This window comes from Tiliqua scincoides, chromosome 4, assembly GCF_035046505.1.
Source record: "Tiliqua scincoides isolate rTilSci1 chromosome 4, rTilSci1.hap2, whole genome shotgun sequence".
Taxonomy (NCBI): domain Eukaryota; kingdom Metazoa; phylum Chordata; class Lepidosauria; order Squamata; family Scincidae; genus Tiliqua; species Tiliqua scincoides.
The window spans coordinates 16,460,045-16,486,244 of NC_089824.1; the positions used below are offsets into that span (position 1 = coordinate 16,460,045).

The 26,200-nt window shown below is 44.5% G+C and overlaps 1 protein-coding gene across 1 annotated transcript in view; it reads left to right on the forward strand.

Annotated features, from left to right (window-relative positions):
- SAMD12 (sterile alpha motif domain containing 12) overlaps window positions 1-26,200 on the forward strand; it is a 94,254-nt gene that overhangs the window by 51,163 nt on the left and 16,891 nt on the right. Inside the window, exon 3 of the mRNA XM_066623314.1 lies at window positions 7,467-7,566. Coding sequence (XP_066479411.1) covers window positions 7,467-7,566 — 100 coding nt within the window. The remainder of the gene's footprint in view (window positions 1-7,466; window positions 7,567-26,200) is intronic.

The following is a 26,200-nucleotide window of genomic DNA, read 5'->3' on the forward strand; positions in this document are numbered from 1 at the left end:
AATCAACAATTTGTGTATGCTGCACACAGATTGTAGATGTATACAGTGTAATGTGACTTTCCCTGTTGTGACAGTCTGGTTGTTGCTACATCTTTTCTTAAATTCTAAAACTACAGTATGATTTGCATACATTTCAAACAGCAGAATAATGAAACAGATTGAAATGTAAAGAGAAGAAAATGGGCAACAACATTAGCTCAGTCTACAAGCTGGAAAACGTGGGAAAACCCCACCTGTGGGCCATTCACAGCCCTCTGGGACCCCCAATCTGACCTGCAGGGAGCCCCAGTCTCCAATGAGCCTATGACCTGTTGGAGGCTGTTGGAGCCCATGCTGGCCAGCAGCTACTGGTTGTGAACACCAGCTATAAGCTGCGGACCAAGTTAGAGCAAGTCTCTAATCTCCATGTGTTTTCTTCTTTTCCCTGGACGTTATTTTAACTCCCCATTGCCTCTGAACAACTTATGTCTTCATATTTCTGGTTTGGTCTGTATGTTTTCACTGTGCAAGAGGTGTGTGGCAAAGAGTTCATAGTTCTCATGTGGTTCTATATACCTGTCATGCGTATTGTAAATAAGCTCTGTAAAATTCATTCATTCATATTCATTTATGTAAATTTATTCAAATTTAAGAACATAAGAACATAACATAAGAACAGCCCCACTGGATCAGGCCATAGGCCCATCTAGTCCAGCTTCCTGTATCTCACAGCGGCCCACCAAATGCCCCAGGGAGCACACCAGATAACAAGTGACCTCATCCTGGTGCCCTCCCCTGCATCTGGCATTCTGACATAACCCATTTCTAAAATCAGGAGGTTGCGCATACACATCATGGCTTGTACCCCATAATGGATTTTTCCTCCAGAAACTTGTCCAATCCCCTTTTAAAGGCATCTAGGCTAGACGCCAGCACCACATCCTGTGGCAAGGAGTTCCACAGACCGACCACACGCTGAGTAAAGAAATATTTTCTTTTGTCTGTCCTAACCCGCCCAACACTCAATTTTAGTGGATGTCCCCTGGTTCTGGTATTATGTGAGAGTGTAAAGAGCATCTCCCTATCCACTCTGTCCATCCCCTGCATAATTTTGTATGTCTCAATCATGTCCCCCCTCAAGCGTCTCTTTTCTAGGCTGAAGAGGCCCAAACGCCGTAGCCTTTCCTCATAAGGAAGGTGCCCCAGCCCCGTAATCATCTTAGTCGCTTACATTTGAAATGTAAATTCCTTTTTTTCTGGTCCCCCCCCCCCACACACACACACAGTGTCAGAGAGATGAGCCAAAATGTTTGCCCAGCCCTGATCTAAAGTAAGAAAGCACTTTTGGGCTGTTGCACTCTGGGGCCCTAAACTGACCGATCGTTCTCCCTGTTTGTCAGCTACTTGGAAACAGCCACATAGGTGCCTTCAAAATGGCAGCTATTTTTAACCCAAGAATTCAAGATTCTCCTAAGAGGTAGAAAATCAATCTCGTCCTTTAAAAAGAAAACTCAAGTCCTTGAGAAGGAGGGCTGAACAGCATAAACCTTTCCTTGGACAAGAGTTTAAAGAGTCCTTAAAGCATTAAGTGGCTTCTAATATGTATCCTTGACACTTTAACAGTAATTTAGCTCTAGGAACATATTTACACTTAAGGTATGAAGTCTTAGCCTTCCTTTCTTGGAAAGGGTTGCTAATGGAATGTATTTTTAAACATCAATAGCCTGCAGGGTATGGACAGAGTGGATAGAGAGAAGCTCTTTACACTCTCACATAACACCAGAACCAGGGTAAATCCACTAAAATTGAGTGTTGGGAGAGTTAGAACAGACAAAAGAAAATATTTCTTTACTCAGTGTATGGTTGGTCTGTGGAACTCCTTGCCACAGGATGTGGTGACGGCATCTGGCCTGGACGCCTTTAAAAGGGGATTGGACAAGTTTCTGGAGGAAAAATCCATTATGGGTTACAAGCCATGATGTGTATGTGCAACCTCCTGATTTTAGAAATGGGCTATGTCAGAATGCCAGATGCAAGGGAGGGCACCAGGATGAGGTCTCTTGTTATCTGGTGTGCTCCCTGGGGCATTTGGTGGGCCGCTGTGAGATACAGGAAGCTGGACTAGATGGGCCTATGGCCTGATCCAGTGGGGCTGTTCTTATGTTCTTATGTTCTTATTCTTTTGTATTTGATGTCTGCAGGGAGATGTGTATACTATCCAGCACTTGTATCAGGGACAAAAGCCGTCTTTGCTGGTGATTGAGCATGTGTTGGGAGTGAAGATTAACCAAAACTACACAAGAACATAATTTTCCCATTCTAATCACTTCTTGCCCATATGGACTAGTAGCAACTCTGACTTCAGGGGGCTTTTGGGAAGGCAGTGAAGGTGGATCCTTTAAGCCAAGAAGACAGAACCTACACCCCAACTCTCTTCTGCTGCCTTTACAGCAGGGGTGCTCACACTTTTTTGGCTCGAGAGCTACTTTGAATCCCAGCAACGCCCAGAGATCTACCAGAGTTTTTTTTACAATGTTCGCGCCATCATAACATATAACATTTATGTGTACAGTGTATGTTGGTGTACCTTGAGCCCCACTGAGTATAACAGGACTTACTCCTGAGTAGACATGCCTAGGATTAGGCTGTGAGGCTGCAGTCCTAGCCACACTTACCTGGGAGTAAGCCCCATTGAGTACAATGGGCCTTACTCCCAGCGTTTCCTCCCAGAGGCACCTGAAGGGGGGGGGGTCGGCACTCCGCGATCTACTCATTTTGCCTCGCGATCTACCGGTAGATCGCGATCCACCTATTGAGCACCCCTGCTTTAGAGTCTTTCTGTGCTCTGTGCAAATACAGCAGCACTCTGAATAACTGAAAGTCTCTGCAACAGAGCATATCTTTTTAATGAGCTACTTTCTGTTTTGGGATCATACTATCTTCCCACAGCCAGAACTCTTAAGAATGAAGTCTGGATCTTATCTGAAGGAGCAGGAAATTCCAGTTGGTTTCAGCCACAGCTTTTGCTTACTCTCAGATCTCTGCATCTGCAGTCATTTCAAAGCTCCATCCGTCTTTGTGTGTCCCAAATAATGATTATTTATCTGGTTGCTTAACTTGAGGTGAACCTCTGTGGACGAAAGAGACTTGGATTATGCAGGACCTTTTTTGTTAGCATTCCTTCTCCATCACCTTGTAATCCTGTAAACAAATTAGGTTTAAACCAGTTAATAGGTTTGAAGGGTTGTTATTTCAAGATAGCTGATCATGTAAAGAAACCCTCAGTGGATCTTGTTCTAGGCAGAAAATAAAGCCATGCTGAAAATATTTTCATCAGCCATTGAAAATATATCTGGTGGCTAGAGATTTCCTGTGATGTGACTGCTTGATTAAAATCTTTTTTTGTGGTGTCTTTAATGAGCTTAGCAAGTGAAATGCTAACTTTGAAATTGTTCAGCTCCTTTGGATATTCACAGTAGTGATGGTGACTTCAAAGCAGCATTATAAGGGTCTGCCTTGCAGTGTCCGTTTGTGAAAAATGAGGAACATTTAAAGGAGCTTTCTAAAAAAAAAATAGAAGCCCACTATATACAGTCAGAACAGTCAAATTGACGTATTTCTTTACCCAGCGGGTAATTCATATGTGGAACTCCTTGCCACTGTGGTGTGAATGTTGTGATGACACTTGGCCAAGGTGTCTTTAAAAAGCAATTGAACAGATTTATGGAAGGGAACATGCACAGGCTACAAAAATCATGACAACTGCATGCAACCTCTGGGTTTTAGCGGTATCGTATCTCAGAATGGCAGATACGAGGGAATGGCAACAGGATACAGGTATGTTGTTGTTTTGTGCATTCCCAGAGGCATCTGGTGAGCCACTGTAATATACAGGTAGAGAGACTAGATGGGCACTTGATCTGATCTTAGGTTTGTATGAATCTGGGACAGTCTAACTTTTGAATGATAGCTCTGCCATATTTAAATGCCAACTCACTTAAATATATGGACAATTTTAAATGGCCAGAGTCTCTAGTGTTGGACTCTCCAGAAAAAGTGCTTTAAAGCTAGCCAAATGTACTTAAACCCCTTATGATGAATTAAATTGTTTTGTACTGTATGGGTTTTAATTTACAATAAATGTATTCAGGATTGAGTTGTTAGATCGGATTCAGGTGATTCTGTTGCAAGCTTTTGGGATGTAGTGAGAATAACCAGGTTTACGTAGTACTGGATGCTTAATCAATAACCCATAATTCAAACAAAGGGCAACATTAGGATTCTTTCTTTGTAGTTCTTTGTAATGCCTTTCAGTCCTTCTGATGTGGTGATGTTATTGCAAATATTTGTACAAAACTTGGGTTGAGACCCGATTATAATCCTGTATAATTTGGCTTCATATTTGATTGAAGTTTCTGTTCAGGCAAACTTCTATAACTTACAACATCTCCACTGTGTATCTCTCTCCCATCCACAGCCTGCTGTTTAATGGGGAGATAAACACAGATTACCTATCACTGATCTACTGGAAGGTGTGGTTCTGTTTTTTGTAATGATATGATTTTTGAGATCGCATTATGAGAGCCCTTGTTTCTTTGTGCTTTGCTCTTGTGCCTGTGCTCAGTTTAAATATGAATATTACTTTAGCTCCTGGGCGTGTCACCATGGTGCAGGGTTTTTTTTTTTGGGGGGGGGGAGGAGATTGGGAAATGGGAATTGTGTATGTTGTTTAGGCAGTAGAGAACTTAATTAAATATGCTATACCAACCATACACATTGATATGTGGCTTCAAACTGCAGAATATCATAATTGAGAGGTGCCAAGCATAGTTCTGTTCATGAATGCATAGTTAATTCTTTGGCGGGACTCTCCATCCCCTCTTTTGACCACTCATTTGTTTTAAGCTCAACAAGTTCTTATGTTTTTAAATTTTTAATTAGCTCCATCCCCTTTGTGTCAGTTCTAGTTAAACAGCAAACCTTTTGCAGGGACTTTTTTATTTTTAATCTTAGCAGCACTTAAGGCAATACTAGGCAGTTTATGAAAATAATTAGGGCCACAACACAGTTGGTAGCATTAATTGATTGGAAACCTTTTAACTTACAGCATAATCCAATGCATGTCTAATCAGAAAAAAATTCAGCGGGACTTCCAGGTAATTACAGGGGGGTCCCTGCATCCACGGATCACATGCCCATGGATTCACTTATCCACGGACCAAGTGTCCCCCCCATGCGTACCCCTTCTGTAGGCAAGGGAAATTCTGCTCTCCTCTCCTCTTGAGGGTTGTCTGAGCATGTCTGTCCATGGCCTCCACTGGGCTCAGATCAAGCCTTAGAATGAAAAACAAGTGACATATAAGAAAGTAAGAATAGCCCCGCTGGATCAGGCCAAAGGCCCATCTGGTCCAGCTTCCTGTATCTCACTTTGGCCCACCAAATGCCTCAGGGAGCACACAAGACAGCAAGAAACCTGCAACCTGGTGCCCTCTCTTGCATCTAGCATTCTGACATATGTGTTGGCATCCTTTAGTCTCGGAAGACTATGGTGTCACGCTCTGGAACAGAGTGTCCTCTCCAGTGCGCGAAGCCTGGGTAAAGTAGGTATGGAGGATAGGCTGTTACCCAAGCAGCAAATCCCCCCTCTCCACATCGCTGAAATGGTCCAATGGAAAGGCAGAGGCCAATACGGTTGGTTCCAGCGGCGTCGCAGGAGTTGCCAGAACGTGACTGTGTTCAGCCATGAACTGCCTCAGGGACTCCGGCTCCGAATTTTGCCTCGAGGTTGACTCCTGAAGCCTTTTCTATAACTGGATGTAGCCACAAGGCAGTGGAGGTTTGGGATCAGAGTTTTCCTTCTCTCAGATGAGCTGCCTTCCCAGGCTAACGAGTCCCATCTACCCGGTGGCTGTTTAGTCGCCTCTTACGACAAGTACAGCCAAACCGAGGGCCTATTCTTATCCCCAGCCCCCAGGGGATCATTCTGACATAACCCATTTCTAAAATCAGGAAGTTGCACATGGATTTTTCAGAAATTTGTCCAATCCCCTTTTAAAGGCAGACACATCCTGTAGCAAGGGTTTCCACAGACCAACTATGGTTTTATATAACTATTTTATATATATATATAATGTGTGTGTGTGTGTGTGTGTGTGTGTGTGTAATATATATATTACTATATATATACTATATATACTATAAGTTTTCAAAAAAAACTGGAAGATACTTGTTTTTTACTCTAAGGCTTATTTGGAGCCTGTTTGAGGCCATAGGTGGACTTTTGTGGCCTCTGCTGGCCTCAGACAACCCATCTGGAGGTGAGGGGAGCTCTGTTCCCCTTGGCTGCAGAGGGTGGGGACGTGGCATTTGCCCGTATCCGTGGTTTCACTTAACCGCGGGGGGGGAGGGGTTTCAGAATGGAACCCCTGCAGATACAGAGGCACACCTGTATATATACAGTTTCAGCCTGAAAGATGCCAACAATGAATTGGATTATTCATGGTTTAAGAATGTCAGTTGTATTTAATAGAAGTTCCCAAAAAACAGCAAATGCCAGGGGCCTTCTTGGAAGAGATGTTTCCTCTTTTTCACATGCAGATTTGGGCAGGTTTAACTGATCAATTGATCGTCTGAGTCAACTGAAGCTGCAGTTCTTTACACACTTACCTGGGAGTAAGTTCCATTAAAATCATTCAGACTTACTTAGGAGTAGGCATGCCTAGGCTTGCATTGCCCGGTTTCTTTGATCATGCGTTAGCCCGAATAATGATATTTCTTATCGACATATTTATAGTGCCTGTTTTGGAAAGATAAAGGACCATTGCCAATCTGCAACAGAGCCCCTAATGAACCTCATGCCACCTGAGTGCCAAGTACTCCATTCCTGTGAAGCCCTTGCTGTTCACTGATGGATGCCAACTTCATTACAGATTCTGAAAAAGAGGTCAGATTATTCTAGCCTCCAGGCCAGTGCCTAGATAATAGAGTACCCCCCACCCATCAGATGCAATAGCTGGCTCACCTTGGTCTGTGCCAAGTAATTTTGGAAGAGACCAGGGCTATTAACATTGCTGTAATTGGACCCCGAACGACTGCATTTTTCTCAGCCTTCATTGTTGAGGAAAGCATCGCATTGACTTTGCAGCTTCAAAAAGATTAATGAAGATGGCATGACATGTTCAGTTACTATGCAAGCTGTTACCTGAATTACCTTTGATGGAATTTTCCCAACTGCCCCTAAACGCTGAAATATCTCTGTATTTGTGCTTATAAGTGCTGGCTTATTAATTGCCTGACATATGGGAAAGTGTCAGAGTAATATCCCTTTTATTATTGACTTCTCTGTGCAAAGTGGAGTGCCTGAAGCTGAAAAGGCCTGTATCAAGCATCCTGGTACCTGGCAAAGTACAAGCATCCTGAGACCTGAGAATTTACTGTGCATCACAAAAACGTCTGCTCTGCTAAGAGCTCCTTGTTCTGTCTTTCAGTCTCATGTTGTGAAACTGACCAAGCCAGTGGCGCTGTGGACCCAGCAGGATGTGTGCAAGTGGTTGAAGAAGCACTGCCCAAATCAGTATCAGATCTACAGTGAGTCATTCAAACAGCATGACATAACTGGTAAAGTATGATATATCAGATATATTTTACTTGTGGGAGAGAGAGAAAGAGAGTGTGTGCATGCATTCTTGCGCATTTGCGGTATTTAGTTATGTTAATTTCCACTGTGCTTGAATGTCTAACATTTTACAAGTGGTATCATTTGGCATAGTTATATGGGAGGCCCCATATCCGTTGATCAAGTCTTATTCACTTTTCTGCAGATCAGGTCTGGGCCCCCCAGTGCACACCGCCATGCGCACTCCCTCCGGAGGCAAGAGGAACTTCACTCCGCTCACCTCCGGAGGGGCCTCTGAATTCAGCAGAGGCAGAGGACGTCCATCCCCAGCCTCTATGGAGCTCAAACCGAGCTCTCAGGCTCAAAACAAATGACTTCCAGTTTCACAGAGAAACCAGAAGTGACATTTTAAATACCTTATAAGGCATTGGGAAACCCAAGGAAGCCTTGGAGTTTCCCTCACCTTTGGGGGGAGCAGCCCCCCTGGGACCCCAGGGACCTATATCCATAGTTTCAGCTATCCATGGGGGGGGGGGCGGATCCAGAATGGAACCCCCATAGATAAGGGGGCACACCTGTAGAAATTATACAGGCCAATACATATTTTGCTATCTTAAGTTAGACCTATTCCTGGGTATACTTGGGGTCCGATTCTACAAATGACATCGATTTTGCCCTATCACATCTAGTTTCGGAGTTATGGTATGGCCTCATTAGTGGGTCAACCAGCTTCCTCATGAGGAAGCTGTGACATAGGCTTCCTAAGAAGAAGCAAAGATTTCTCTAATGTGTGCTGCAGTACCAAGAAGGTCCAAAAAAGTCTCTTCTGCTTTTTTTAAGCCTTTCTCACTCACTGCTGATTCAGTTGCAAAACCGAGGCTGCAATCCCCCCTAACCACACTTTCCTGAGAGTAAGCCCCATTGAACAAAATAGGACTTACTTCTGAGTAGACCTGGTTAGGATTGTGCCCTGAGTCAATCACAAAACTTGGCCTCTTTGCCTATGCGGGTTCTGAGAGCTCACTATGAACACAACAACAATATATTGGGTTTTGTATCTCTGTCTAGGATTTAGTAATTAATGCTTAATAGATGATGAGCTGAATTCTGAATGTTAGGTACTTAAAAAAGTTTGAATCCTTTTCACCAAGTAGGAATTTAATATCAAGATTCTAATTATGTGTAGACTAAAATGTGGAAAATGAACAATCCAACAGCCACCTCATGTAAATGGAGAGTGAAGCACTAAAGTTACGTTCTACAGCTGCGTTGTGAGTGGATACAACAAATAAATAGTTGTTAGTTGTAAATAGTTGTAAATAGTAAATAGTTGTCTTTTATGTCCCCTTCTCCCTGTCTCTGTCTGTTCACCATATTCAACCCCCGCTGGTAACCTTCAGGGCTGGGACTGAAAATGAGAGGCGTTGCTGAAGTTCTCAAGGTCTGAGTTTAGAAATGAATTTGAGGCATTGTAGATTTCTCTCCTCCCCATAAAGGAGAGATAAAGTCTTCAAACTTGGCTTCTGAGCCACAACTCAAAAAAGCTCAGTTCCACCTCATTGGGGTTCCCAGATATGTTCTGCTTTCTTTGGTGGCAATTGGGGGGGGGTCCTTTTCCCCCCTCCACTTGTTACTTGGGATGCTGCATGGCAAATTTAAACTGTTATATGAGGTCGTTTGTTTTTTTTAACCCAGTTTCTCCAAACAGGTTGAATGAACAGTGAAGCGACTTATGGGAATTGTAGTCTTTGTCAGGGTGACTTCAGTTGCAGTAGTCCTCCATTCGTAAAGCCAGCTGAGGCAGTTGCCTCTGATAGCAGATTGCCAAGCAGCGCCTGCCTCCATCTGCCCCCCCCCCCCGCCTACACCTCTCTTCCTCCTCTCCCCAGTCCCTGGACTGGAGAAGGAAAAAGGCTATATTAACAAGTAGCCCTTTTCCTTCTCCAGTCCAGGGACTGGGAAGAGGAGGGTTAATATACTGATTTTCAACAAAAAATGGTTCACCAAGTGGTTTACAGAGCAAAATAAATCAATAAATGGCAATCCAGGGAGTGGGAGGAGAGAGGCTGACACATCACCAAGGAAAGAGGGGCAGCACTTGGTATGTTGCCTCAGGCAGAAGGAAGTCTGGGGCCAACCCTGACCTTTACAAAGGCTACATAAACCTTCCCATAAATCCCATGTAGAAAAGGAAAAAAAAAATAACCCTCATATAGTACAATTTAAACTTGCCATGTTGCATCTAAAGCAGTGGTTCTCAAAGTGGCGGGTGGACTTTCAGCTCTACCATTGAAAAGGGTCACTTTCCCCTTAAGGGGAATGACCCAGAAATGTGGGTCCCAACGGGCCGTTAAATGTCCCAACGGCATTTAAACATACCTGGAGGGGCTGTGCAGCATCCCAGAGGGTCCTGGAGACTTGCAGCCCCTTCTGCCAGCCGCCCCTTCACTGCAGTGGGTTCCAATCTGCTGTCAGAGCCTACTTCTGTATTCGGAAACTCCACACTCCAGAGCTCCGACTACAGATTGGAGCCCACTGCTGCGGAGGGGAGGCTCATGGAGGGAGCTGTGAGTCTCCCCCCCCCACAGTCCCCTCCCATGCTGTTCTGTGCCATGGCGCCACGATTGCTGTGGTGCCATTGGGACACTCCCCCATCCCAGTCCCTGCCACTGCAAGCACTAACCCCCCATTCTCAGACTTCTAGAGAGTATGAGAACCACTGATCTGAAGTGATGATGGGAGACGAGAAAGCACCTCTCACTATTGTTGGGGTAAAGAAGAAGTCTGTTGGGGGAGTGGAAGGTGGTGGTGGGTGTTTGGAGGATGAAAGAGCTGGCAAAGATTTTCCTGAGTCTTGAAATGACTTGTTAAATTATCTGTATTGTTTTTCCTAGTTGATTTTTTTTTAAGGAAAGATTATATTGTTTTGAGGTTGAACCCTGGCCAGCCAACTCACTTGTCTTCACTGGTATTTTCCTCGGCTTTTAATAGGAGTTGATACAGCACTTACTTTTATTCTGTCCTATTTATTTTAACTGCTGACAGTACAACTATTTTATTGTGATCTTTTATATTGTTAGCCAGCTCCTGAATCTGTATGATGAAGAGGTAATATATAAATATCTTCAAGAAATAAAACAATAGCAAAGACCCTAAGGGAATACAAGAGCAGCGGAGCAGCAGTGCTGAGGTGGCCTGTTCTAGAAAATTCCAAGGTTTCCTTTTGGTTCACATGCACAATTCCATCAGGACCCACCTGTGTTCAGACCACAGTGTCAGTGTGACCTCCTCCAAAGGGGAGGACCACAGCTCTGCTGCAGCTCCGGAAGAGACTAGAACTCTCTCCTGTCCCTGAATGACCCCTGAGGGACAGCTGGAAGCTAACCTCCAGGTAACATCCCGATTGAGAACGGTGACCCATCAAGGGAACCGATGCCTCACGTCTGGGTCTCCTTCCAGCCTTCCCTGTGGATCTTAGGAGCAGCAGTATGATAGGCCAAGATAGAAGTCCAAAATGGGAAGCCCATCTTGGCTGCCTGAGGCCTCTACTGCTTAGGAGGAGGAGGCACCTGCTATTACGACCCAAATAAGATCCAAAGAAAGAGCAGAGCACCCCACTCCTTTATAAAACCTTTCCATTTCTGCCTTCTAACTGCTGGTCCAACAGCTCTGTGGGGGTACTCCTTTGTTTGCCGTTTCTCAGGTCCTCACCAGACTCTGCTGGACGGGTCACCTACGGTCCAGACCTCATGAATGAGTTCCTTCTCTGACCCTGTCAGAGCTGGTCTAGGCTTCCAGCTTCTTCTGATCTCTTGTATTGAATGGGGTAGGAGGAAATGCCGTTCACCAAACGGTCCAACTTAAGGTGTCTTGTTTGATATCTCCCCAGTTATTTTGGGAGGGGTTCATTTATAAGATCTAAGCCATATTCATTTTCTTTCTCATATGTCTCCCCAGCTGTGTGCTAAGGGTAGGGAGTAATTTTTTAAGGGCGTCTGTTTTTCATCTGTTTTATATCCATTCATAAGCAGTTTACTTGGCTCTTATCTCTGCCTCCTGTAGTCTGGCTACCCATACAGTTCTGCTCAGAATTTTATCTGTCTGCCAGTGTCTTCAATAAACAAGGCTCCCCAGTATGTCTTCAGAGCATCTGCCTTTGAATACAGTAATCTTGATATGCAAACCTCATTCTGTCAAGGCACAGCACAAGAGGGACATAGGCCCAGGTTAGAGAATTCGACTGACAGCACAAACTTTTAAATAGAAACTTTTTGACAAGTAGAAAACCATCAGTGCTCTTTATGTATTTTGTTAATTCTGGAAGGATGAGCAGGGCTGTACTGAGATTAAATAGAGAGAGTGATAACTGAAAGGTCTCTGGAGCAGGACAATATTCTACAGGGTGAATTTGAAAGAGAAGGGTCCATAACTTAGTGGAAGGTCTTGTGTGTTGCACACAAAAGGTTGTAAGAACGTAAGAACAGCCCCACTGGATCAGGCCTTAGGCCCATCTAGTCCAGCTTCCAGTATCTCACAGCAGCCCCACCAAATGCCCCAGGGAGCACACCAGATAACAAGAGACCTGCATCTTGGTGCCCTCCCTTGCATCTGACATAGCCCATTTCTAAAATCAGGAGGTTGCACATACACATCATGGCTTGTAACCCGTAATGAATTTTTCCTCCAGAAACTTGTCCAATCCCCTTTTAAAGGCGTCCAGGCCAGATGCCGTCACCACATCCTGTGGCAAGGAGTTCCACAGACTGACCACACTCTGAGTAAAGAAATATTTTCTTTTGTCTCTCCTAACTCTCCCAACACTCAATTTTAGTGGATGTCCCCTGGTTCTGGTGTTATGTGAGAGTGTAAAGAGCATCTCTCTATCCACTTTATCCTTCCCATGCATAATTTTGTATCTCTCAAGCATTTCCCCCCTCAGGCGTCTCTTTTCTAGGTTGAAGAGGCCCAAACGCCGTAGCCTTTCCTCATAAGGAAGGTGCCCCAGCCCAGCAATCATCTTAGTCGCTCTCTTTTGCACCTTTTCCATTTCCACTATATCCTTTTTGAGATGCGACGTCCAGAACTGAACACAATACTCCAGGTGTGGCCTTACCATAGATTTGTACAACGGCATTATAATATTAGCAGTTTTGTTCTCAATACCTTTTCTAATGATCCCAAGCACAGAATTGGTCTTCCTCACTGCCGCCACACTATGGGTCGACACTTTCATCGACTTGTCCACTACTTGTCGTTGGCATGTCTAGGGAGATTTGGAAGGAACCTTCCTGAGATCCTGGAGAGGCTCTGTCAGTCAGCATGCATAGATGATATTACTGATACTGCTTAACCAGTGATTTAACTCAGCACAAGACTGCCTTATATGCTCAGTTCTGCTACAATGGCTCAGCCAAATTGTACAATGGCTACAATTTGCTGTAACTTCATTGAGAGCAAGGAACTGACCCAGTCTTTCCCATATCAGCACTGGATGTTCCCTTACCTCAAGGAGACCTCGGGCTGCCTCCCTGCCCATGTGGTGGGTGTTTCTGCCTTAGGATTGGGCTGCCCATTGATGCTCAGGAGAAAAATACATCTTTTCATTTCATTCTGGAGCACCTTTCATGCACATACTAGGTTAGAAAGAAGCTTACTTCTGGAAATTGTTTTTTCTTCTTTTTGCTATGCTATAATGTATTCACTTGTGCCCTTGAATAAAATAATTACTTCCATCGGATTTTTAATTGTTATTAATCTCAAAAAAATAAATTCTATAAAAACACTGAGGGACAGTGATACGTCAGCTGCGTTCCTATGCTGTTGCAAAAAAACTGTTAAATCTGAGCAAACTTACATCGTCCTTTTGAATAATGCAGCTTCTGAAGTTCATCTGCTGTAACAGGAGTAGCAAAACCTGCTCCAAACCTGACATAAAGCAGTCCCTCAGATCTCTGCACCCCACCCCAAAAAAAGAGAGTCTGGGAAAGGGAATGATTTGTTTTTCAATTTTGAGCTCATCCTGGAGCCTCCTTTGACTTCCAGTAAAAGTTGTTGTGTTTTTTTTAGCCTAGTCCTGCCCTAGTGGAACTTCATATTCATATTCTAAAGGGCACCAGACAGTGTTGCAAGAAAATATACCACTGCTCTGATCTGGAGTATAAGCATTTTCATTTTGGACTGGCTTGAATTTTATTTTCTTTGTGCTCCCATTTGGGCTCAGTCACTGTTTTGCCAGCAGTAGTACAGGGCCTTCCCCCATATCCACAGATCCTGTTTCTGCATATTCAGTTAACTGTGGATTGGGTCTCTGTGTGCCCCCCCCGCACCTCTTGTGAGCTCCACTCCCCTTGCCTCTGAAGGGTACTCTGAGCCTCTGCTGGGCTCAGACTCAGTCAGGCAACTCAAGATATGTGACTTCCAGTTTTAATACCTTATAAGGCATTGGGAGGCCTGAAGGAAGCCCTCTGAGGCTTCCCCAGGCCTACCAATGCCTTATAAGTCAAACGTCACTTCTGGTTTCTCTGTGAAACCCAAAGCCATGTGTTTTGAGCCTCCTTGCTCAGTCTGAGCCCAGCAGAATCCAAGAACGAATGTCCATGGCCTGTGCTGAGCTCAGAAGCCCCTGCAAAGGGGAGGTGAGCCAGGCCCCCCTTGTCTCCAGAGGGTATGGACCACAGGGATGGGCATTCACTTGTATCAGCAGTTTCAGCTATCAGCACAGGGTTCCAGAACACCCCACGGATAAGGAGGCACACCTTGTAGTTCAAGCCCAGGATTGTGTTTTGAAAAAGGAGATGATTTGGGCATGATCCAAAGGCATGTACAGTATGTCGAGTACTTTGTTTTATGTCATATCATTTATGCACAGAGTGTGTTGGGATATTAAGGTAATTTAATTTGGGCCGCTCCTTTTTCAGCATGGCCTTTTTTCCAGACTTGGGGCTCAATCCTATCCAACTTTCCAGCACCAGTGCAGCCGCAATGCTGCCCCGAGGTATGGAAACAAATGTTCTCATACCATGAGGAGGCCTCTGTGATTTCTTCACCACCACAGGATGCAGTGCAGGCCCCTATTTGCATGGCTGCACTGGCCCTGGAAAATTGGATAGGATTGGACCCTTAATGCTAAAGCTGCATTTTAAACTCAGGGCCCAATCCTATCCAATTTTCCAGTGCCGGTGCTGCTGTGCCAGTGGGATATGCACTGCTTACTGTGATGGAGAGGCAGTCATAGAGGCCTCTTCAAGGTATGGGAACATTTGTTCCCTTACCTCGGGGCTGCATTGAGGTTGCACCACTGCTGGAAAGTTGGATAGGATTGGGCCCTCAGTTGAGTAACAGCTGCTGAGTGGTTTAGTGAAAGAATTAATGGTGGGGCAGAAAGATTCAAATCCCCCCTTGATATATTGGGATTGGCTCCATATCACACCCAGGCTCTTAGATTGCTCCTGTCACCCCCAAAGGCCCGCCCCCAATAATTCCATCTTCAGTCAGCCCTTCTACCCCTCAAGTCCTCAGGACCATTTATGCCCCACTCACCTTTTTCTCCTTTGGAAGGGAGGAGAACAAGTGCTGGTGGTGGCTCCAGTGGCAGCCTTGGTTGCACAATGTCCCACTAAAGGATTGTGGCCCAGATATTCCCTGATGGGTCACTATGAACCCCTAGTCTTCCTGGGCCTCATAACAGAGCCAGTCATGGATTTCCATGCACACATTCCCACTCCTGGGCATTTCCAGGTGCAGCAGGGAACAGGAACTCCAACCTGAAAATCTGGAGAGCTGCTTTCAGTCAGTATAAATAATATTGAAATGGATGAGCCAATATATGGTAGTTTCCTCAATTCAAATCAAATCCTTGAGGGGAAAAAAATTAGTGTCTTGGGCATGCATACGCCTTAGGTTAATGCTCATTGTCAAGTGCTGACCGGAGCATGGCACAGATTGGTATTTATCTACAGTCAGTGCCTTGAGCAGTTAAAACAGTTGTGGCCAACATACATACTGTATATCTTGAAATGACTTTGTGTGCTCATCTGGGAACTGAGACCCCAAATTGTGACTCTCGTGTGAATGAACCATTGCAGATCAAACCACCACAGTGATTACCTTGCATCACTCTATGACCCATGTTTTGCCCCCCTCCCCATGGAGTCAGTTAATGCATTTGAGTCATCCAGTCTTGAACAATGAAGTGATGCACTTTCATAGGCAAACTAGTCCTTTCATTAATAGAAAAAATGAATGCATGTTGCTTTTCTCAATCATGTGGACTTCCCATAATGATGCTCTGGAGACATGTACTAATTTTCAGTTCCTCAAGGGGGAGCTTGTGCACAAATTACTGTGCTGAGTTTGACTTTGTTTGTTTGTAATGGGATTCTGCCTTTGAGAATAAATTGCAATTATTCCGAGAGCTATAATTTAATACAGAAGATGCATTTTATCTACGAAACAATCACAGTGTTTGTGTTCTAAGAGGTAATTTTTTTGTTTTGTTTTTAATGCCAGTGTAGTTACATTTGCCTGGACTGTGGTCACTCTTCCCTCCTCATTTATTTATTTTTAACTGCTGAAACTATAGTTTCTGACCTAATGCTTTCTTTTGGTGTGTGTGAGAGAGAGAGACAGCAGGAACTAAATGGTCAATGTGTGCGAAAACAAAACTCGTGCAAATTAGAAAAGATTGCACTTATAACAATGAATGTTTGTCAACATTATCACGCTGTTTATCATTCTTTGAAAGATTTTGCAAAGGAACACTTTGCAAAGATTATCCAGTTTTCAACCATTTACTTCCAAATTACCCATCTTCCCACACTTCCAACCTTAGAACTTATTTTAGACTCTTCAGAAAGCAGACTTGGGGGTTCAGAAATTGATGCCACCTACCTGTTAGTTAGAAAAAGTCAAACACCCTCACAATCTCTTGCTGTGTGTGTGTGTTTAATGTATGCCAAACAGAAGATTCTAATAAAATCGTGCACTGTTTCCCTTTGTCATTATAACTGAGCACCTCTTTATTTTGGAAATGTAGCTTGCAAACAGCAGGTTGAAACGTTACAGGGAAGAAAGTGTTACGAATAGGTCGTGTCTTGCTATTCTAATGAAAAAATGCAATTGATGGATCCTTTGTCTTAATCCAGCCATTTTCAGCCACTGTACTGTGGCACACTGGTGTGCCGTGAAAGGTCTGCAGGTGTGTCGTGGGATTTTGGGGGAGGGTCATTTTTTTGGTAGGGTCACTGGGGGATGTGAGCCCCCAACAACAGCATGGTGTGCCTTGTCAATTGTCAAAAAAACTGATGGTGTGCCTTGACAATTTTGGTACCTTGTCAGTGTGTCATAAGACGAAAACAGTTGAAAATCACTGCCTTAGTCACCGAAAGGCAGTCTCTAAAATACTGCAACTGGGTACTGAAAAAATCTGATGGCCACATTGGAAATTTGTGTCATAATGGTTTCAAACTTCTACACACTCACATGTGCGTGCGCACATATGGCCTCCAGGCTGCCCACTCCCTTCAGATTTTAAACATTTTTATCCTGCTTTATTCTTTTATTGTTATAAAAGATTTACTGGCATGTAAATCACCTTCTGTAACCGTTAAGTCAACATGCAGCATTAAAAGGAAAAATACAAAGCACGCTAACAATTCATAATATCAACAAAGTGCGTTACAGCAGAATTGTTTTAGCATCTATTAATATAGTATACTGTATTCTGAAACTTTCTGGATAAATACGATTCAGTATTGAAAAGGGGCTATTATAACAATAAAACAATCCTGGTCAACCTTAGTGACCACCTAAATGACTTTTGAGACTATAGATCAGTCAATTGAGCTTTCTGGATGTGACTATTTGGAACAACGCTGCTCAAACTTGCACCCGCAGTGTGCCTGGAATGCGGTCCCCATCCAGACCGCATCCGTGCATTCTGGAAGGCAGGGATGCTCTGGGCAGTCGCGTCATCTGCCCAGTGTCCCAGAAGGCTGCCGACAGGACATCAGGGCAGGCGCTACTGCCCAGAGCATCCCTGTCCTCCAAAAGAGGAGGATATCACATAGCGCCTGAGCGGAACCAAAAGGTGGACAGATCCATGTGAATACCAGATCAGGACCTAGCCAGAGAAGTCTCTGCTCTGGGCATTAGGGCCAGTTTCACTTCACCTGTTCTGAAGGCATATAAAGCCAAGTTCCCCCAACAGAGCTCAATGCTTCGAGACGTTCATACAGACGGTATTATTAGGAGGTAGGCTAGGTTAAGGGAGAGTGACTGGTCCAAGATTACCCAGCGAGCTTCATGGCTGAAGTATGAACCATGTACTTGCTTCTGTACTTGGGACTCTCTGGCCCTACCTCAGTCATTTATGTCAAATATGCTCAATCCAGGCTGATGAGGGCCTTTTAAAGGCAATAACCAGCATCTTAAATTTAACAGAACCTATTAGTAGAGTCAGAAATGACTAAGATTAATGCTGGGGGGAACCTTTACCTTTACCTAGTAGACAACCACTGCAGTTGAACTGTGACTAATAAAATCTGAAATAATTACAAGCATAGGGAATGGGACCATCATGTTGGCAACCTTCAGTCTCGAAACACTATGGTATCGCGCTCTGAAAGGTGGTTCTGGAACAGCATCTAGTGTGGCTGAAAAGGCCGATCCGGGAGTGACAGTCCCTTCCACACCGGGAGCAAGTGCAGTCTGTCCCTGGTCTGTCTCCCTGGCTATCGGCATTCCTTCTTTGCCTCTTTGCCTCAGTCTGTTGGCCAAGTGTCTCTTCAAACTGGGAAAGGCCATGCTGCACAGCCTGCCTCCAAGCGGGCCGCTCAGAGGCCAGGGTTTCCCTATGGTCCTATGACCATAGGTCCTATGACCATAGGTCAGGAGCCTAGGTCAGGACCATATGGTCCTGAGCTATGGTCCTATGAATGGGACCATAGCTCAGTAGCAAACCACATACTTTGAATGCAGAAGGGCACAGGCTGATTCCTGACATCTCCAGATAGGGACTTCTCTTCTCTCTGAAACCCTGGAAAGGGCAGGAGGTCTGGTCTAGAGGGCTGAGCCTCCATTTGCCTGAAGATAACATCCGAAGCTCGCCAGTTCGAGGCCACCGGCACCATGCGACCTTGAAGCAGCTGACAAGCTGAGCCGAGCTATTCCATCTGCTCTGAGCGTGGGAGGATGGAGGCCAGAATGTGCGGCCAGATCAAGAAAGAAACACCTGAATGTTGTGGTTTCTTGAAAGATAGAAACCTTCTTTCAAATTGTAAAAATCCCTACGGGGATTTAAAAATTGCCTGCCTATGTAAACCGCCTTGAATGAAGTCTAAGGAGAAATCTGCGGACCAAGAAAGGCGGTATAGAAATACCTGTATTATTATTATTATTAAAGCTTATGCCATCCAGTGTAGACATTACTGAACTAGAAGGCACTAGATCAAGCGTATCTAACATAAGACCTGCTGGCTGGATACAGCCTGTGGAAGCTCTTTAACCATCATGATAATTGGGCTCTCCTAGCAGCACCAGGAGCTGCTCTCAGCTGCTGAGCGTTGAAGTGATGCATTGACAGAAAGGGTGGTGCTGGGTGTACCCAATTATCATGCAGGCCACCCTTTCAGCAGTGCTACTTCTGCTGAGGCAATGGAAGGGAAAGTCAGGTGGAGGCCTCAGAAGGTGAGGAATAGTATGGGGAAGAGGCAGACCAAGAGAGATGGCCAGCTGCCAAGGTGTTGGGAGGGCCCAATTGTCATGTGGATTGCCCTTCTGCCAAGTTGTCACTTTGCAGAGCACCTCTAAGCCACTGAGCTGTGAAGTTGATGCCTCAGCAGATGGCAGTGCTGAAAGGGCAGCCTGTGTGATAATTGGGCTGTCCTGTATCTTGAAAATATGATCAAGTTTTGCATATTTTCTCCTGTCATTTGCAGCTAATGAGTTCCTAAGTGAGGGGGGGAAAGTGCGTATTTCTGGCCGTCACATGCTTCGTGATGTCACTTCCAGCCCTTAGCAGGCGCCAAGAATACTCTTCAGCCTGCTATATGAAATGGGTTTGACGCCCTGAACTAGATGGTTTGACTCAATACAAAACAGCTTCATAGTCTCAAAACATGCCCTGTTTGATTAGATCTAGTTAGAGAAACAGCTGATGTTCCTGAGCTGTCTGTGCCCCCCCCCACTCCATCTTCTCAGTGGTAAATACTGTGTTAGCCTGATTTAAAATTCTAGTGCATGTATATCTTTGTTTCCTTTTTTTATTGCCATGAAGAACTAATTTCTGAAGTGCTTGATCTTTTATTTGTAACCTAAAATTCTGACATGCAGCGTTTTCTTTTTCCCCTCTCTTTGTTTTCCTTGAAAATCATAGTCTGGCTGTCTGGCACACTGCATGGGCTGCCAAAGATATATCATTGAGGACAATTGAGCTGTAAGGGACTGTGGTTTGTGACTGGGCTAGTCAGATTGTAATCCAGCACAAGAACTCAGCCAAGGCCCATTGCTATCTGCAAAACCTCAGAGAAGGCAAGCATGGGGTGACTATGATCTTTTTAATGTCTAGTCCATTCCAGCAGGAGGAAGTGAGCTTTAGAGGTCTTGATCAATAGGGAGAAGTGACAATAGCAGGTTGAGAGCCTGGTTGAAGTTGGAATGCATTGAAGCTAGGCAGGCAGGCAGGTATGATGGAATTCACATGGACAAGGAGGTTGATGCAGGATAAAGGAAAGGGTGTGAATCAGTCATAATGGAGATGGGTGGACCTCTGCAAAGACCCGGTGGAACATAATTTGGGGTGTACTAAGCTTAACAATAGTAGCAGCAAATTAGCTCCAGAAAGGGCCATTGTTTGAGCCTGGTCATGACAATCTGGTGAGAATGCTGCTAATGTAGAAATGTAATTTAGAAATGTAGTCTGACCAGAGGGAAGCTCCCAGGTGTGCAGGAATAAATAAAAAGTGTGTTAGTGTATGTTAAAAATCAATAAATGGAACAATATGATTGAGACCACAATTGGTCCTTCATCAGGAAAACTTATACCAACACATTTTGCTGTCTGTTGTTGAAAATATCTCATCTTAGTAGAAATGAATGCCTAAAAGAATGCAGAATTCTTCCAGCAGTTAAGAACATAAGAGCCCTGCTGGATCAGGCCAAAGGCCCATCTAGTCCAGCTTCCTATATTTCCCAGTGGCCCACCAAATGCTTCAATACAAAACAAACCACAACCTGCATCCCATCTTTCCCTTGCATCTGGCAATCTCAGGCAGCCTACCTCTAAAACCAGGAGCTTGCACGTACCTAACATGACTTGTAATCAGTGATGGCCTTTTCTTCCAGAAACTTGTCCAGTCCCCTCTTAAAGGCATCTAGGCAAGATGCCATCACTACTTCCTGCGGGAAGAAGTTCTTCAGTCTAAATCCAGCAGTTCTTGTAAGGCAAAAGAAGCTGGAATCCAACAGCTTAAATATTGTTGTAGAAAATCTCTTACTCAAATTTCTTAAGATGTACGAATGATGATATTTCATCAGAATTTTAAAAATTCCTTTGTTTTTCTAGACATTGATAATGCTAATGCTTTTCAAATGACCCAGAGTGCCTGCCATTTTCTTTCTTTGCTAGAGCTCAGTAACGCTGAGATGCTGAAGCTTAACTCCCATGGAGATAATGAATCTGTGTGTGTAGTTGAACCTCACTGTGCTGGGCAGTAGGAAGCTCACAGGCTTGAATATTCCTTTATACCAGCTGTTTCCAAACTGGAGACTGCTGTGTGCTGGGAACAGTGTCCCCAGCATGTCTGGCACTTGTTCCACTAGAGAGCTTTCCTTCCCTGCTACCAATCTCCCCCACACCATGCCCCAGCCCCCTGCGTCTGCCTGGAAATCCAGGTGCAATGGCTGCTGGGGGCAATAGAACCTGGAAGCAGCGGGCCGGAGCACAGTTCAGGGGAGATCAGCAGCAGGGAAGAAGGCTCTCCCACAGAATGGTAAGCGGCGTTCACGTGAGGGAGGGAGAAGGCAAGGCGCTGGATCCGGTCCATGGGCCGGAGTCTGGAGAGCCCTGCTTCATACAAAAAGAATTCCTGTATGTAGGAAACTAGATGTCAGGGATCTATCTTTTTGCTCCAAAGATAGCTTTATGGGTACAAGATATGTCAAACTGAACAAATGATGATTCTTTTGGAGCAGTTGTTTTCAGATAGTTTCAGGGCTCTTTATCAAATTGTTTGCTGATGAATTTCTGCCCATCTACCATTGAATCTTAGTGTGTTCTGGGAGACCTTCTAGGGCACCACACTATGTTTATTCAGGGTGCCAGTTAGACCTACTGCATCTCATTCCTTCTGTATTGAGTAAACTACAGTGCACAGTCAACATTCTCTACCTGCTGCTCATTATGGGAGATGGTCAACAAAGAGTGAGCAAGTTAACTTTCAGGAACCTACCTGCCACTACAGATCAGCGTGTACACCTTGTAGGGCAGTGATTCCCAAACTAACCTGGGTCATGATGCCCCTTCGGTCTCTTTTCCCAGCTCAGCCAGGCACTCTCCGTCTTTGATCTTGCAAAATCTCACGAGATCAAAGATGGCTGCACCCAATTTTCATGAGATCCAAGATGGCTGCACTCAGATCTTGTGAGATTTGGGCACTGCCATCTTGAATCTCTTGAAATCTTGCCAGATCCAAGATGGTGGTGCCCAAATCTTCCAAGGTCTGGCTGCCACCATCTTCGATCTCATAAGATTTTACAAGATCCAAGATGACTTGGGGGAACAGGTAGCGAGTGACCAGGGACATCCGCAGCACCCCTGTGGGTGTGCCATGACACAGGAAAGTCAGTCTGTTAAGAGTTCCTAACCACTCTCCCACTCCCAAGATCCAGCAAGCCTCTTCTTATGTTCTTAATTGACTACACCAGACTGCTTGAGGGTGTCTGGCCTAGTTACCTGCTCTCTAATGGAAACTTTAGCTGTTTTTTCTTTCCAGAGGACTTTCTGACTTTCTCTTGTAGCAACAGGGATCCTATTTCTAGAAGCATATTTTAGTTTCTCCTGAGTTCAGCTACAAAACCCTGCAATGCTGGCTTGAACAGAGGTCATGGTGGGACACACAAGATGAATCAGTGTCCCCACAGGCAGTGATAACTCCACAATGTCATCTCTAAGTCTCTGAAAAGCTATGGACTCTAAATGCACATACTCTAAAATTTGGTGTGTCTGGCTGTAAATTTCTGTCTTTGCATGGTAGAGAGTGCCACAGGCACAGGAAACAAGCACAGGGCCATTTCTAGCTTCGTGGCTGAGCAATGTCCAAGCTCAATCCCTGGCATTTCTAGGTATGGCTGGGGGAAAGAGCAACCACTGTCTGAAACCCTAGAAGACACTGACCATCAGTGCCAAGGTAGATGCACCACTGTTCTGACACATTATAAGGCAGCTTCTTACACTGACATAGTCATACCTTCTTGTGGTCAACAGAATAGGACCTACCACTGACATCTCTTTTAGGGTCTTTCTCTTTAATTCTTTAGCTGAGAGCCAGAACAAAGTGGCCTTTTTTGCCAGCTTTTTTTCATGAGCTGGGGGTCATTTTCTTCAGCAGCAGGACATTTTTCTCCTGCTAGTCCTGCCTGTCTGACCTTAAGGCAATCAGAGTTGATATATACTACATGGCCTTTCCTCTCTCGCAGGAACCACCAGAAGCTCATTCTCATGCATGTCCTCAGCTTGTCCGCGTCACCTAGAAAGAAGTCATAGTAGAACTATATTGCAGTGATCTGAGGCGGAACAATGTTCTGGGCATTACCAGGAGGGATATGAAGGATTGTAGATTTGGGATGAATTGTCTGCTCATAATGTCGTGAGCCCAGCAGCCTGCCAGAGGAGGGAAGGTCAATATTTCCTCCTTTGGGTCAGTTCCACATGTTGTCCCACCTATCTGGAGAAGGTAGGTTTGCACCCCAATGGGGAATGTATAAATGACCCCTAACTCAAAGTACCATACATCATGAAGTTTTTGTAGCAAGGGATTTTTAAAAATTAAACCTTGACATTTTATAGCACAATTTACTATGTGTTTACATGGACTGGGGGTTGCTACGACCCTGTTCTCATTTAAAATCACACAAATTCTAAAACCAGCTCTCTGCTCCGCATCTTTTGCCTTTGGAAGCTGGTGAAAGTCTGACTGTCCTTGTCACTGAAGGGTAAAGAATGCTGTTCTCTGTTCTCCAGGCGTATGGAGGTCTTGGTATTTGTGGATTTGATTTCCCCTATCAGATAGACTTGTGATTGTCAATGATACATCAGTTATAGCACCTGAACATTTGCTACTTGTGGAATTTCAGATATCAGAGGAGGTAAAGCAGCGATCGTGAGAGATGGAAGCTTAATCTTTTATTTCTTAAAGAGTCCATGAAAAAAAAATACTTCTGCCCCAGGGCTGAGCCTAATTGGAGTGTGTTTTGGTTTTAAATCAAAAGATGCCCTTTCAGTGAGGCAGAACTTTTGTTGACAGCGTAGGCAACAGATACAAAATGTTGAAGTCTCTTTCAGGCTGTCTCCTAGATGGCTGTTTTCTAGCTTCAGAGTGGTAACGCCCCAAGGAGGGTTCCGCAACAGAGAAACTATGCAGCACTCAGCTGAAAACCATACATTTTCCAGTAAGCCCAAGGGGTTTTTACTCAACTGGGCCAATAGAGCTGTGCAATCCCTGAGCTAACTCCAAAAGGTTAGCTCATGAAGCTCTTAAGGGAAGCTCTTGAGCTAAGAAGTTGTGCAGTTCCTAAGCAACAAGGGTGGCAAGTTCCCCAAAATTGTGGGTAGAAGACAGTGGTAGAGGAGAAAGAGAGCAGTAATTGATCCATACAGACACTGTTTGTACTGCTGGACAAGAAAGCCAATTTACTGAGAGGATTTACAAAGAGTCACTATTCAGTGTAGCTGGTGAGTCATCCAAAAGTTCACCTTGCTGTTCTAGAACACTTGTGGATTCACTTACACTCACTGTGTCTTCAAAAGATGGTGCAAATCTTTATTTCCTTACTTGTCTAGGAAATGTAACACTGAAACCGTTCTAAAATAATCAACTGACGAATTTGACTACATACAATCAGAAAATGTAGGTGGGACACCTACATCATTAGATCAAATTAAATTGTAGAGGTTGCCCTGGGGCACTGTGTTCGTATAGTCAGGTGTTATGGTGGGTATTATCATAGGATGACGGAGACTCTCACTTTGGCAATGAAAATGTTTTATACTTTATTGACATGAATTGGGCTATAGGTCATGATGTTACTGTAACTGGTAACTCATTAAAAAGAGATTACATAACTCTTGTATACTCTGCCTGTTTGTTAGGCTAGAACAAATAACTTAGTTTTGTCCATGGATCCTTTTGGGGTCAAAATGTCTTTTGCAGGGTTAAAGTTCCATAAGCAAATTTAAAATGTTTCTATTCTTTACCAACATGGCTTCCAGAGAAAACGACAAATGAGAGAATCAGAAAGCAACAGAAAATATGTATTTGGTGGTGGTGGTGCTTCTTTACCGCCTCAAGGGGCAAGTTAGTCGTTCTTTGTCATGATGAAGAGGAAGGGGACCACTCGTCTTGAAATGTACCAGCAAGTAGCAGTAGCAAAGGTGCTGGCTTTTCTTCTCTTTCTTTTCCTACTCCTATTCTCTGCAAATAATAGAGAAAAGGGATATTCTAGAGATATTCCATAGTCTCCCTCACTGTTGAATTAAGAACAGAATCATTCTTGTCAGCAGAGACTCAGGACCTGTTTAATTCCTCTTTTTTCATTCTTGTGAGGTGCACTTTTGGTCTTGATGTTATTGTGGTGGTGGGTTTTTTGTTTTTTGTTTTGCTTTTGTATTTTATACACTTTTATTTTATTTTAATGTTTATATTATTGTGAGCTGATAAATGTTTCTAACAGTGCAATCCTGACTACACATTAGGCTGGCACAAGTCCCTTGCGCCAGCCTAGGAGGGTCGCAAACATGCCGTAAAGCATGTCTGCGCCTCAGGAGGAAGCTGCGCCAGCACATGGAAGTGTGCTGGAGCATGGAGGCTGCATCCAGCCTCCTTGGCAGCTTTGCCCAGGTTAAGTTGCGTTGGCCGACACGGGTTGGGGGGTGGGGAGGAGGCGGGAGGGAGGCATTCCAGGGTGGAGGGAGGGTAGGCGGAGGGCAGTCCCGTGGGCAGGTGGGGGGAATGGGAGGGGGGGCTGGGATCCAACAGTTATACCAGATCCCAACCCTGTTCCCCGAGCAGCGCAGAGCGGCTTCAAGCCGTTCCACTCTCCTTACCTCAGAAGGTGGCACAAGTCTGAGGAGACCCATAGGGGAAGAGTTTCCCCTTTCCTCTGGCTGAGCCACTTCGGACACCTATCCTTCACTGGATACAGCGCAAGCCTCTTGACTTGCCTGTTCCAGCGCAAGATAGGATTGTGCCCTAAATAAATATAGGGATATTGAGAGAAGAAAAAAAGGAAACTGGTTCTCCAGAGAGAACCAGTGATAAATCATCCCTCTCGCTCATGTCATCCTCTGTCCCCAAACCAACAGTTACTTGGGTTAAAGTTTGAACTTATGGG